Source organism: Tachypleus tridentatus, chromosome 4, assembly GCF_004210375.1.
Source record: "Tachypleus tridentatus isolate NWPU-2018 chromosome 4, ASM421037v1, whole genome shotgun sequence".
NCBI lineage: Eukaryota > Metazoa > Arthropoda > Merostomata > Xiphosura > Limulidae > Tachypleus > Tachypleus tridentatus.
Genome location: NC_134828.1, coordinates 102,077,293 through 102,092,329, shown reverse-complemented (window position 1 = coordinate 102,092,329; position 15,037 = coordinate 102,077,293). Strand labels below are relative to the sequence as shown.

Here is a 15,037-nt window from a genome sequence, read left to right as displayed (position 1 = left end):
CCAAAGACAGACTTGCTCAAAACAGTAGTCTCCAGATTTCACTAATGATTTTTATCACAGTTGCAAAACCGGCAGAAGGGGAGTTATTTGGTGTATGTGCCCACAATCTAGACCCGATAGCGAAATGCTCCTTAGAACGGGAAGACTTGTATCTAACTACCATAAAAGGTAGTTGTTTTAGTTTTGAAATCAACAGTCACTGATAATAGAGCAACTAAGATATCCCTATTGTTGGTGTAACTCTTACACTCGCTCCTTAGAACAAGACTTGTATCTAACTACCATAAAAGGTAGTTGTTTTAGTTTTGAAATCAACAGTCACTGATAATAGAGCAACTAAGATAAAATCTTACAATATCAATATGTTTCATCCCATACGGCCTCTACGCTTTCATATTACATGTAGTTTGTTGTATTAACACAATTAAACAATTTTTTCAACCCAAATTTTGCGTTAATTTTGAAATTATTTCCACTGTAAAAAATCCTTTAAAGAGTGGGGAAAAAAGAAGCTTGCAGTCTTATTTTAAATAAATATTTTATGTAAAATACCACAATAAAACAAATATATATATAATATTCAATGTCAAATTCAAACACATCAACTGAACCCTTCACTATTGGTAACAAATATATATTAGACGAGAAAACTCACCATTATAACTCACCAGAGCTCATGGATACTGAGAATACTGACCATAAAAAGCTGTTTAATTACTGGTTTAATAACTACAACAGATTAGAACATAGTAGTAGAATATGGCAGAATTCATTGTTCTTGTTGATAGTTCTATAATAGTGACTAACTCCAAAACTATTATTTTAGCAGATATATATTTCGAAATTTTCCGACCGTGAGAGACGGCACCATTTTAGACATTCTTTAACGATGGATTCACCCCTGACAATAATTGGCAATAATGACACTGTCCACTTCAGTCTTGTTTTTAAACTTTTGAGGGTCATTGTCCTTTTTAGTTATATTTAAGTTGTTGATTCTAAAATTGGCCTCTGTTTTATTTTTACGTATTTTAATAATTTTACTTTTATTTTTAATTTTTACCGGTTGTTTGGCGCAGATAGCCTTGTGCTTTATGCCAAACAACCAATCAACCAAAAGTTTCATAAGAACAACTCATATACAATTAACTGCATTTATTACTCCTTTAAATCTCCTTCAGTAATCTTTGAAACGATGTCTTGCCGTTAACCTATATATGTACGTTTAGCAAACTTTTACTGACGTTGTTTATTATTCAATAAATAATATTAACTTAAGAATTTTTATCGTCAGTCACCTTTTCTAACCCCGAAACAATTTCAATCTTGTTTCCAAGGCACTATGTAGAGTCATCTTGTGGCATGATTTAAGGAAAATTAACTGTATGGTGTTTCGTTACAAATCAATTAATTAAATGTTGATTCACTCATATTTTGTTCCTATTAAAGAGGTGTTACTCACTACGTTCCATTACAAATTAATTCATTAAATATTGATTCACTCATACCTGTTAAAGAAGTGTTATTTACTGTGCTCCATTACAAATCAATTCATTAAATGTTGATTCACTCATATTTTGTTCCTACTAAAGAGGTGTTATTTACTGTGTTCCGTTACAAATTAATTCATTAAATGTTGATTCACTCATACCTGTTAAAGAGGTGTTATTTACTGTGTTCCGTTACAAATTAATTCATTAAATGTTGATTCACTCATATTTTGTTCCTACTAAACAAATTAATTCATTAAATGATTCACTCATACCTATTTACTGTGTTCCGTTACAAATTAATTCATTAAATGTTGATTCACTCATACCTGTTAAAGAGGTGTTATTTACTGTGTTCCGTTACAAATTAATTCATTAAATGTTGATTCACTCATATTTTGTTTCTATTAAAGAGGTGTTACTGCGTTCCATTACAAATTAATTCATTAAATGTTGATTCACTCATACCTGTTAAAGAGGTGTTATTTACTGTGTTCCGTTACAAATTAATTCATTAAATGTTGATTCACTCATATTTTGTTCCTATTAAAGAGGTGTTACTTACTGTGTTCCATTACAAATTAATTCATTAAATGTTGATTCACTCATACCTGTTAAAGAGGTGTTATTTACTGTGTTCCGTTACAAATTAATTCATTAAATGTTGATTCACTCATATTTTGTTCCTATTAAAGAGGTGTTACTGCGTTCCATTACAAATTAATTCATTAAATGTTGATTCACTCATACCTGTTAAAGAGGTGTTATTTACTGTGTTCCGTTACAAATCAATTCATTAAATGTGAATTGACTCATATTTTGTTCCTACTAAAAAGATGTTATTTACTGTGTTCCGTTACAAATTAATTCATTAAATGTTGATTCACTCATACCTGTTAAAGAGGTGTTATTTACTGTGTTCCATTACAAATCAATTCATTAAATGTTGATTCACTCATATTTGTTCATGTTAAAGAGATGTTATTAACTGTGTTCCGTTACAAATCAATTCATTCAATGTTGATTAACTCATATTTTGTGCTTATTGACGTGGTGTTATTTACTGTGTTTCGTTACAAATCAGTTCACTAAGCTGGTTCAGTCTTACTCTTATTGGCAAGGCGTTTGCATTATTATTTTTCCATATATATATATATATATAAGTTTGTATGTGTGTATATACGAGAATTATAATAAGACATAAAGAAAGCCTTAAAGAGAACGCTTCAGTGCTTATTGTTGATCTTGTGTTTTCAACTTATCTAAACTATAACTGGTTTAAACCTTTTTTTTTCATTTTTGATTAAAGTATGCTTATATTTTGAGGCGAGACAGTAAAATAAGGTGTGTGTGTTTTTTTTTTCTTATTGGAAAGCTACATAGGGCTATCTGCAGGGTCCACAGAGAGGAATCAAACTCTTAATTTTAGCATTGTAAATCCGTAGACTTACCGCTGTCCCAGCAGGGTACGTAACAAAAAGAAAAAAAAAGAACTCCTGAGAGCAACAAATAAGTTTTGTTGTTTTTTTATTTAAATCAACTTTCAAAACCAATGGATAATTTTTCCTTTAACTTGTACTCAAATACAAAAACACTTTTTTGTATTCCAGTTCAAGAAAAATATATACTGAAAAATTAAAATATTAAAATTACTTTTAAATAAATAAATAAAAACTATAAAGAAATAAGTTTTAAAGTGTTACTTTACCTGAGAAATGGCGTCCTCGTGAAACTGTGACAAAACAGACATGTCAGAGTCAACGTAATCCATTTCTGTGAACTCGGGGTCTGATTGGCGTCGAACCTCTTGCGTATAAGAACCGGCAGGGAGCGCTTCACGGTTGACAAGAGTCATATTCTCCAGGTTCTCCAACTTAATATGAGTCATTTCTTCCACTGATATTCTGTTAACATCTAGTGTCCACGCTGGTAGCTTTGAAGACAAAAACTCCTGTAAGTGGATACAAAATTGCAATTTTACTAACGGTAAGACGTTTTCAAACCCAGAAATATTGCACATTAACATGGCAAAGAGAAAACCAAAAGAAAAATTAAAACTGATTTCGTTTGTGCATTACAAAAGACGCAAATGTTAAAAATACCAAACAGCCGATGATCCAAACTTCGGTTTTCAAAATAAATATCCAATTGATATTGTTACTGATGTAAAAATGTGTTCGCAAGTTTTTGTATCCTTCCTTAACTTCCTCTGAAGCAAAAAAAAAAAAAAACAGATTCACAAGTGCTCTCTCTCTCTTTGTATACTCGGGAGGGGTTAGGTTTCATCGACTTCTTCCTCCACGGCTGAAAGGACAAGCTTATTTGTTGTGACGGGAATTCGAACCGCAACCTTTAGATTACAAGTCGAGCGCCCTAACCATCTGGCCATGTTGGTCCAAACTACTTAATACTGCTACAGAAGTTTATAGTCTCAAGACAAAATAACCATCATAGATTGGTTAATGTTCCTACAAAAGTTTATAAAATCAGGACATAAGAAGTGCCAACTAAACTGGTTAATGTCGCTACAAAAGTTTATAAAATCAGGACATAATAAGTGCCAACTAAACTGGTTAATGTTCCTACAAAAGTTTATAAAATCAGGACATAATAAGTACCAACTAAACTGGTTAATGTCGATACAAAAGTTTATAAAATCAGGACATAATAAGTACCAACTAAACTGGTTAATGTCGACACAAAAGTTTATTAAATCAGGACATAATAAGTACCAACTAAACTGGTTAATGTCGATACAAAAGTTTATTAAATCGGGACATAATAAGTACCAACTAAACTGGTTAATGTCGATACAAAAGTTTATAAGCTCACGACAAAATAACTAGAAACTGAACTGGTTAATGTTACTACAAAGGTTTATAAAGTCAGTACTTCGTGAAGATCCGACGGGTGAATAATGCTATAAAAGTTTGCACAAGTCAGTTGAATGCAGATCAGAATTCTGCCGATTCCTTCTACTGAGTAAATGTGCACAAGCAGCATTTTTGTCCCATTGTTAAAGCTACTTACATTCAAAATCTCGAGATTAAACTTGCGTCAAATGAGAAAGAAGAACGCAGTGACGTTCAAAATATCACTATCATATCTCAAAACATTTTTCTATGTTCTAGATGAACCACAGTCTTCTTCAGCATATGTAGCTTTTTTAACAACAAAACCTGACAGATCTTCACTTTCCAACGTCTATCATATAGAGAGCGAGCCAGCAAGACTAAAAACGAGAAAACTTAATGGCATTTATTGTTACAAAAAATCGACCACGTCAAATATACCTACCTGCCCGGATGACATTCTCACTTTTGACCTTTAAAGTAATATTCATGGTCATAAAGGTCACGTAGGGTCGCATACGTACATGATCTGAGTTTTTTGCACATAATATATCTTTAACTGCGCATAACTTTATTGTTTTCGTTATTTTCTTAATGCAAAGCTACACAATGAATTATCTGCATTCTGTCCACTGCGTGAACTCGAACCTTGGATTATAGCATTGTAACTCCGTAATCGCACCGCTGACCCACCAAGAAACAACTAGGCATATCCCATTTTAAGTTACATGAAACACAAAATACCTAGCGCGACATCCATTTACAATTTCGAACAACTTTATTCGAGGACTATCTGCATTAACCGTCATTAATTTTAACGTGATAGACTATGTCAGCTGGTCAACACAACCCACCTTTGTCTCACATGCTATTCTAATCGAATAATGGAATTTGACTGTTACACTTACAACGGCCCAATCGCTACAAAGGTTTTTATAGGGTTTTTTATGTGCAGTAACGAGATGAAGTTCATGAAATCTCGGATCCACACTCCGGCACGCTAATCACCCGGTTAAGCTCGGTCAGCAAATAAGAAATGTTACTATAACTTCAAACAAGAGGCACTTAAAAACAAATTATGTCAAACAGATCACATTTCTCAATATATCACTTGAAGCAGAATACACCTCTGTCACTGTTGGGTAATTGAAAAAGGAGACGTTATAACTGTTAATATATTAAACGAGCTAATTTCTCGAAGGAATTACTTGAAGCGGAAGTATTTGAAACTTTAACTAAGTCCATTTAATTAGCTAATCAAACAACATCACACACATTAAACCTAATATCCAATTTCTTTATCACTTACAGCGACTGAATTGCTCGAATTTTTAGTACGTTAATATTATTTACACCAAATTTTATACAATATTGTAATAAGTAATAGATCACGACGTGTAAAAATTGGAGATGTACATGTTTTAGTATAAATGTTCATGAAACTTCCATATAGGTGTTAAATTGTACATGAGACTTCTTCTATTAGTGTTTTACTAATATATACAAATATATAATAAAAACCGTGAGAAAATGTCATAACTTTTTGTAAAAAGATATCGCACATTCCATTTATAATACAAAGGTCATGATGAAGATTGTCTGTGGTAATAGCATCAAAGAGCAATAAGGGTATCCCATCTACTCATGATGAAGATTGTCTCTGTGGTAATAACATCCAAAAGCATTAAGGGTATCCCATCTATCAAGCGAAACCCAAAAAAAGCAGATGAGAAACAGGTAAGCAATCATGGAAAATTAATTAAGGGTACAGAATTGACTGTTTATACCCACATCTCAACTCCTACTTTCCTTCTGGAACAACAATGTTGTTTAATATGATTAACTAATTTTATTGTTATACTACACAGTGGACTATACACGCTGTCCTGTAAGTGTAAACATGATTTACAGGAATTCAAGGGCGTAGCCATAGATCATAGCTCCCCCCTTCATGTGTTATTCATCATATGCTATTCATTCATCATTAAACTTGAAGTATCTTTGATGGTACGCTGGAAATTACTTATAACTCGTTTCATTTGTTTATGGTATATACATTTAAAATTCCAAATTATTCAGTATACTGTTTATTTGTTTTTGAATTTCGCGCAAAGCTACTCGAGGGCTATCTGCGGTAACCGTCCCTAATTTAGCAGTATAAGAACAGAGGGAAGGCAGCTAGTCATCATCACTCACTGCCAACTCTTGGGCTACTCTTTTATCAACGAAAAATGGGATCGACCGTCTCATTATACAGCCCCACGGCTGAAAGGGCGAGCATGCTTGGTGCGATGGGGATTAGAACCCGCGACCCTCAGATTATGAGTCGAACGCCTTAACCATCTGGCCATGCCGGGCCTTCAGTATTCTTCATCTGCAATTATATCATCTGTAGTAAGAGAAATTCATTAAAGCAATGATTTTACATTAATACGGTATAATTTCTTATTCTAATTATTTACATATGCAACGAATAATTTTAGAAAAAAAATATTTGTGGAAATAAAATCATCAAATATATATTTTGTTGCTGCTGATTTAAGTTATTACATTTTATTAATTGGGAAACTGGTTACAAAGGGGTTGGACATGTGCGATAAATTAACAGGACCAACTGGTGATTTACAAACTCACTTCAATACTGAGTATCACAAGCTTGAAGAATAAAAATGTAATATGTTATTGCATCCAAAAAGAGAAGAAGCAGATATTCAAAAACAACTAAACTTCAAGTATAAGGAAGCTGTTGCTGAACGCAGAAGAAAGTTAGAACCAATTGTCAAAACTATTGTAGGCAATATTCAACTTCTTGATAACAATGGTAATGGCTCTATCAACTTGGAAATACTGAAAAAAGGCGAAGGAAACTTCCGAAAAAGTACCTCAGTGGCGTAGTGTTATGTCTGCGGACTTACAAAGTTAGAAACCGGGTTTCGATACCCGTGGTGGGCAGAGCACAGACAGCCCATCGTGTATCTTTATGCTTAACTTCAAATAAACATTCAAAGACTGTTGAAATTTCACAACGATAATAATCTGAAGACCAAATGGTGAAGGAACCACGAAATGTGTGCTGTACGTCAACTGAAATTAGAATTATCTAATAAAGTGCATCGAAAATCAATTAAAAGAGAAAATGATTGCTCAAGTACAAGCTGGCTTCTATTCTCAGTAGATGAAACAACTGATTTTTCCGGCACTGAATAACTGTCACTATGTATAAGATATCTTGTTTAAGAGTTGGGTGATATTCGCGAAGATTTTACTGCATTTATTATATTTAAACAAATAGTACAGAGAATATTTTAGCTAATGTTGAAGTACAGGACCATGTTGAAATTCCAAGCAATATAGATAAATTTCTTGATTACTATGATACCTTAACAGGAAATGTTAAGAATATTAATGAACCAATCTTGATTGTAAAAGTCATTGGAAACACAATTGTAGAAGCTTTCATTATTTGCAGCAATAAAGCAGGTATATGTGTAATGAGTTCTGAAATATTAAAACAAGCGGAGCTGTGCAGGCCAGTTGTCCATTTTTCAACGAACAACAAAAGAAAAATAGTTCTTGAAAAAGCCGCAATCAGGACAAAAACAAAACAAAAAACACTGCTGTCCACAGACCTCAATCAATGTCATAAACAAGGTGAATGGAGTTACAACACTAAAAAGTTTAATATTCAACTATGTGGCAATGGTAATAGCAGTTATGTCTATCAACTTTTGGAAAGACTCAGGTCGTTCGTAAAAGCTTCCACATTACTCAAAAGTTCCACTTCCAATACATTTTAAATTGCATTGTTTATTTCAGTATCACTGTGGTTGAATACAAGCTCTAAGCAAAAATTTTCAAATGAAAAACATGAACAGTGTGAAAAATATAACTGAAATTCTCAATGAAATTCGTAAACAACCAAAACTTCACTTTTCCAAATGATGAAATAGCTTAGGGATACTATTGCTCTATTTCACCTAAAGCTTGATCAAACCATAAAGTATATTCGTCAACTGAATAGAGCAAATCCAGACACTAACGCAAACGATGAAGATGCCTACTTTAGAATTACTATTTTCTTACCATTTCTGAATAATATTTTGAAACAGCTGCGATTGTGATTCAATCTAAAAAAATTAAAACGACTGTACGTCTGCATTTCAGTGCCAGATGTCAAAGAAAGCCTTTTGCATCTTTAAAAGACGTGCTTTACAACTCTACATAGCAATAATACTGGTTACAGTGATACGGTTGCACTGAAAGCCTTGTCAGAAGTTAGATAATAGCGTTCTAAATGGAGATGTGTTCCAGAAACACAACAAAACAAACATGAAACTTTGCTCGAGTCATTTACAGCTTGTGACAAAGATGTTTTTAGAGAGTTGTGTGCCTTGCTCATGATTAGTTTGATCATTTGCTACACTTGAAAGAACAACTTCTGCTTTTATCCTCCTAAAAACTTTTCTCCATTAACAGAACCAGAGAAACAAGGTTGAATGGTCTTGTTGGTAGGTAAGTAGTAAAGTTTGCACTTCACTGCCCAAAGGATGCTACCTCGTGCTGATTGGCTGCCTCAATGTTCTTTTGAATGTGACTAATAAGCAAAGGTGATCGATTGGTTGAGTTGAAATATCTCACAGTTCTACACTGTATGTGTGACAACGTGACATTCTCTAAACAATCTTGTCTTGATGTCAGTGTCCACGCTAATTATATTTGACCTTTTCAATTGTTAAACTCCTGTTTCCATGTTGAATGTATGTTGTTTGAAATTAGTGTCTTAACTTTAGACAGTCTGAAAGTTCTGGCATTTTAATTAATGATAATGAGTAAGTCACTCATTTATTATATTTAGTGGTTCGACAAACGTTGGTTATATTATAATAACTGTCTCAGTTAAATAGTATGTATGATTTGTGAAACATTGAAATAAGTTATGTATTTTATACTTTCAACGTGAGATAAAACTTATTCAAACTGTAAGACGATACAAATATTTCTTAAATGATCACACCTTCAAGAAGTTAAGACTACGTTATCTAACTTCGTATTTAAACAACAAATATACGATTTCTAGACGGAAACTTAGTATAATGGACGTAACAGCTTATTTAGATTGTAAACATATTGGATTCACAAAACGTGAAAGAAAAGGTAGGCACTACATTTTATCACAAAAAAAAACTTGAAAGATAGTGATATAAAATTTCAAAGTTGTTTGTCTTTTATATAAACGATAGAAATACTTATTATTCTTGGCATGTTTTCTGTCTATTCATGTCTAATATATTTGTTTTATTTATACTAGTAAATATTTAACTATTCTCTCATGTATGGCACTTTACAAGTCTTCATTTGTAAAGTATAAATAAGGTGCATTACTGATTTAGTTTTGTATAAAATAAAGAAAACTTTGATTATTTATGTAAAGTAAATATGAATTAGTTTATTATTATAGTAACCATTATTTGTGCAAAGCGAATATTAATTAATGTTTATTATTATAAAAATTATTATAGTAACCTATATTTTTTTGTGTTAGAAACACTGAATTGTTATAAAAACTTTAATTACTTGACGCTTGTACTAATTATAGTATTGTTCATTTCAGACGCATGATTTTCTCCGTAGCTTGTAATCACATTTAAACATGTTAAATAACGTTCCTAACAACTTATTATACTCGTGTCATATATTTTATAATAGTAATTAATCATACGTAGCATAAGGTAAGTTGTGATCTCATTCAAACACATTATATTAAACAATATTTTTACAATATTCATATGAAGAAGTCAACCCTTTTAAAACTAAGTGTTGTATATGAATATTTTGTCACAAACTGGTGAAAGTTTTAATTATTGTGTAATAAACGTTTTATTAATGATGTAAAATGTTGTATAAAGTAAATATTTTAATTATTATATTATTTGCCCTTTTTAGGGCGATTTAAACATATAGTCATGCATTGTATAGATTGGTTTCAGTAAGATACGGTTCTTTTTTAACAGAAAAATGTCATACTTTAATACTGAAAATCTTTAATCAGTTGATTAAGTAAGTTTCAACTATCCTTGTAGAACTAACTAATAATAATAAAATGTAATGTCCTTTTTCAGGACTCCACCTTTATAAAACATAAGATAAGAGATAAAATAACATATGTAAATTATTTTGTTGCATAAAATCAGATTAGTAAAAGTGATGTTGCATAATAAATGTTTTATTGAAAACATAAACTGTTGTATTATAGTCAAGGTTTTAAATATTGTATGACGGTGCTCTTTCTAGGTTATTTAAATCTACAGACATGTATTGTGTGCCTATTAAAATGTATGTAATTGAGATCATGTTACGTTCAATATTGTTTTTGATATTTTATTATATCATTGAAAATCTTTAATCACTTGACTGAGTGGCATAATGTCTCTTTAACAAAATTTAATTCACAGATGAATTAGTGTTAAACTCCTTCCTTATGATGAATTATTATAATTGATGTAATAAATTAATCATAAATGAATTAGTGTTAAACTCCTTCCTTATGATGAATTATTATAATTGATGTAATAAATTAATTATAAATGAATTAGTGTTAAACTCCTTCCTTATGATGAATTATTATAATTAATGTAATAAATTAATCATAAATGAATTAGTTTCAAGTGTTATTTTTAAAACAAATTAAGTAATTAACAAGACACAGTCGCTACTTTGTGACGAAATCATCCATCATGGCCGCTTGTCACGATAGTCTAGCAACGCGCCCCTTGATGGCAAACCTTGGTGCTATGTCCTTCACATCTTCGGTGGCGATTCATATGGGGCGGTAAAATTGAAACTTTCATCACGTCATCTTTGAATACATCACCCCATTCTTCTCTCCTTTAACCTCCCTAAGGCAGCCAATCAGCATGAGGTGGCATCCTTTGGGCAGTGAAGTGTCAACTTATTTATGTACCTCCATTCGACAGAGAAAGTTTACATTATCAATGTCATAGACCGGTTTGCAAGCTTCAATTCTCGAAGTATCATCTTGTAATACTTTAAATCTTAATTTTATACTGTGCACTATTATATCTAGAATACATAATACATTTATTATTTGAATTTTTCAAAGCACAATAAAATATCTTCTTTTGCATAATAGTTAATTTTGAATGTCATGATGTGTTCCCTTTTTGAAATTTCTGGCTACGTGCCTGCAGGAATTTAAACCAAATGATTCCGCTTTTTGTTGCGATCATTTAGTTGTTACATCGTCCCCCAGTGGCACAGTGGTATGTCTGCCGACTTACACACTACAAACCGGGTTTCGATACCCGTGGTGGGCAGAGCTCAGATAGCCCATTGAATATCTTTGTGCTTTAATTCTAAACAAACAAACAAACTTGTTGCAGTAGTGATAACCAAGGAAAACTATGGTATTTTGAAAAAAAGGTTTTACTGACGTTGAAAACTAAAATTATTGTGGTATATGGAATGTAATAGAAGTTAAAGATTGTTCTATGACGGAATATAAATTGATGTTTTGTTTTTTAAAGGCAGTTAACTCTAGTCCTGGATAAGTTCAAGATATGAAATCCGTAAAATAAAATAGTATAGTTTTCATTTACCTCAGAAAAGACATGATGTGTACACCTACTTACGGCTGTGATACAAAGGAATATTTTAACCATGCAGGCTAGTAAACATCATATCATACACGCATATACCGAGAAGGATCCGGTGATATTATAGGTTAATATGAAATTAACCAAGAAGCTGGTTAGTAGACAACGTACGTCGTAGCCATCGTTACTTGTATATACCAAGAAGGATCTAGTGGTATCATAGATTAATATCAAACTAATCAAGTTGAGGGCTAGTAGACAACGTATGTTGTGGCCATCGTTACTTGTATATACCCAGAAGGATCTGGTGGTACTACACGTGAATATAAGACTGACCAATCTGAAAGATTTTTGACAGAACACAGACGTTCAAACACCAAATATGTTACAACATTATGTTATACGAAAAAATTATATAAATAGCGTCCTCAGACAGATGACTGTAAAATAATATTTCTATGCTGGACTTCTAATTTACTGATTTATCTTTACAGTAAATTAATAGGGCCCATTTTTCAAGAATATTTGCCAGGAGATAAAACTATGTACACACAACTAAATCTATGGTAAATATTAATCTGATAATAACATTTATGAAAAACAAACAAAAAACAATACTATATGTTCTTATTTCAAGTACAAAGTCCATATAAATTAAGATATTTACCACGCTTTCACGTACAATGTTAGTCTTCTAAAGGTAGCAGCAAGTTTTTTCTCAAAGTAATGTTTAAACAGATGACAATTCCGGAAACAAATTCCAAAAATTTACGATTAAGCCCGTGCCACCCTTTGTAACCTAGAAAATGATCTTAAAGGTCAAAAGTGAGGATGTCATCCTGCTCCATCTTAATTCTTGTCCTCTCTAGAGTTAGATGGGTGACAGCTTTTATAACAAGAATGCCACCGGAGGTTTTATTCAAGGTGTGGTTAATATCATCATACCATTGTGAAACCGTTTTCATCGTTAAATTATACTTGTTAATTGCAAATAAGACTAGCCGGGTGGTTAGGGCGCTCGACTCATAATCTGAATGTCCCGAGTTCAAACCCCCATCACACCAAACATGTTCCCCTTTCAGCCATGAAGGCGTCAACATTGTTACAGTCAGTCAATTCCACTATTCGTTAGTAAAAGAGTAGCTCTAGAGTTAGCCGTGGGTGGTGATGACTAGCTGCATTCCTTCTAGCTTCACACTACTAAAGTAGGAACGGCCAGCGCAGATAGCCCTCCTGTAGGTTTGGGCGAAATTCAAAACTAAACCTTGAGAAGACGACTCAATAGCTTATATAGTACCACGCAGTACTTCATCCACGTTCATGCACACACATGCAAACATAGAGACAGTATCTGAAAGACTCTTGCATAATGCACTAAACTATTATAATAAAAATTGGCATAAATATGATTTATTATGTTATCTACGTACATTGTGAGCATAGTCCTGAGTACCTCTCTCCTATGTATATATTTAAGAAATATAAATCACACTGGCCACCATGCACTAGACCAGGGGTCATCAAACTACGGCCCTCGAGATCATTTTGTCCGGCCCGCCAGCAACTAGCCGCTTGGAAATTAAAAGTGACATTTCATCAAATATCCGATTATCATAACAATATAAATCACACCGATGGTCGCTTTAAGCTGGCAAACACAAGACGTTATAATAAAAAGAAACAAGGCTGTCACGCGTATTTTTAACTAATAGGAAAATTCTTCTTTCGTCCTTACAGACCGTTTATTCATATCAAGGCACGTATTCTATGAAAGCATTAGAATTTCGAAAACAAGTACAAGGTCTGTTCAAAAAATACGCAAACTGACGTCATAAAACAAAATGTACTTTATTTAGAAGTTACAGGTCTGGGACCCCTTCAAAGTACTCTCCTCCCCAACGCACACACTTATTCCAACGGTGTTTCCATTTGTTGAAACAGTCCTGGTACGCTTCTTTTGTAATGTCCTCCAGCTCCTTCGTCGCATTTACCTTAATCTCGGGAATCGTTTCAAATCTTCCTCCTTTCAAGGGTCTTTTGAGTTTGGGGAACAAGAAAAAATCGCAAGAAGCAAGGTCAGGTGAGTAGGGGGTTGGGGAAGAACAGTGATCGAGTGCTTGGCCAAAAACACACGAGTTCTGAGGGCTGAATTTCGCAGCAACGCGGTGCATCTTCAATTTTTCGATCAAAATCTCGTAACAAGATCCAACTGATATCCCACACTCTTCAGCAAGCTCCCTGACAGTCAGACGTCGATTTGCCCGCACCATAGTGTTGATTTTGTCGACGTGTGGGTCGTCAGTTGACGTGGAAGGACGTCCAGGACGCTCATCATCTTCAATGGACTGTCGACCATCCTTAAAACGTTCATGCCACTTGAAACATGCCGTACGCTTCATAGCAACATCACCGTAAGTCATGTTAAGCATAGCAAAAAGTTTCAGTCGCAGATTTTCCAAGTTTAACACAAAATTTCACAGCAAGTCGTTGCTCCTTCAGGTCATTCATTCTGAAATCCGCAAAACGAAAAAATCGCACTTCACTTAAAACCGCGTAGCTAATACACAAATAAAGATATCTGCAATCGGGAAATGGCGTCGTAATCAGCTGATCTGTGCGAATCTAGCAACACAAAGCGGATTCCCATGGAACCAACTGGAGCCGCGCAATTCAAACAGTCCGCGTATTTTTTGAACAGCCCTCGTACAGACTTAACCCTCGTCCTATCGACTCGTCTTGTAAATTCAGCGGCCTAGGGTTACCGCTTCAGCAAGCTCGTTTCTCTTAGTAGTCGGATTATGCGTTTTTCGTAACTCGTTCTTAGGTAAGTGTCGTGGCAAACATACGTGTCAATATATTTTGTTTGTGCGTCCTTGGGCCAGTACAATACTTTTCTCACAGCGTTCTGTGTTTTTCATTTTCAGATCCTGTTTTTTTTTCAACCATCGTTATGGCTGCTTTTAAAAGAAGAAAAGTTGACTCTGAGTGTCGTGCTTTCAATGAAGAATGGGGAGAAAAGTACTTCTTTGTGGAAACAAAAACCAGGAAACTACTTGTGTGATATGCACCGAAAGTGTTGCCG

The 15,037-nt window shown here is 33.5% G+C and overlaps 1 protein-coding gene across 1 annotated transcript in view; it reads right to left on the bottom strand.

Moving 5' to 3' along the window:
- LOC143249791 (synaptic vesicle glycoprotein 2C-like) overlaps positions 1–15,037 on the bottom strand; it is a 91,193-nt gene that overhangs the window by 53,734 nt on the left and 22,422 nt on the right. Inside the window, 1 exon segment of the mRNA XM_076500219.1 lies at positions 3,199–3,441. Coding sequence (XP_076356334.1) covers positions 3,199–3,378 — 180 coding nt within the window. The 5' untranslated portion in view covers positions 3,379–3,441.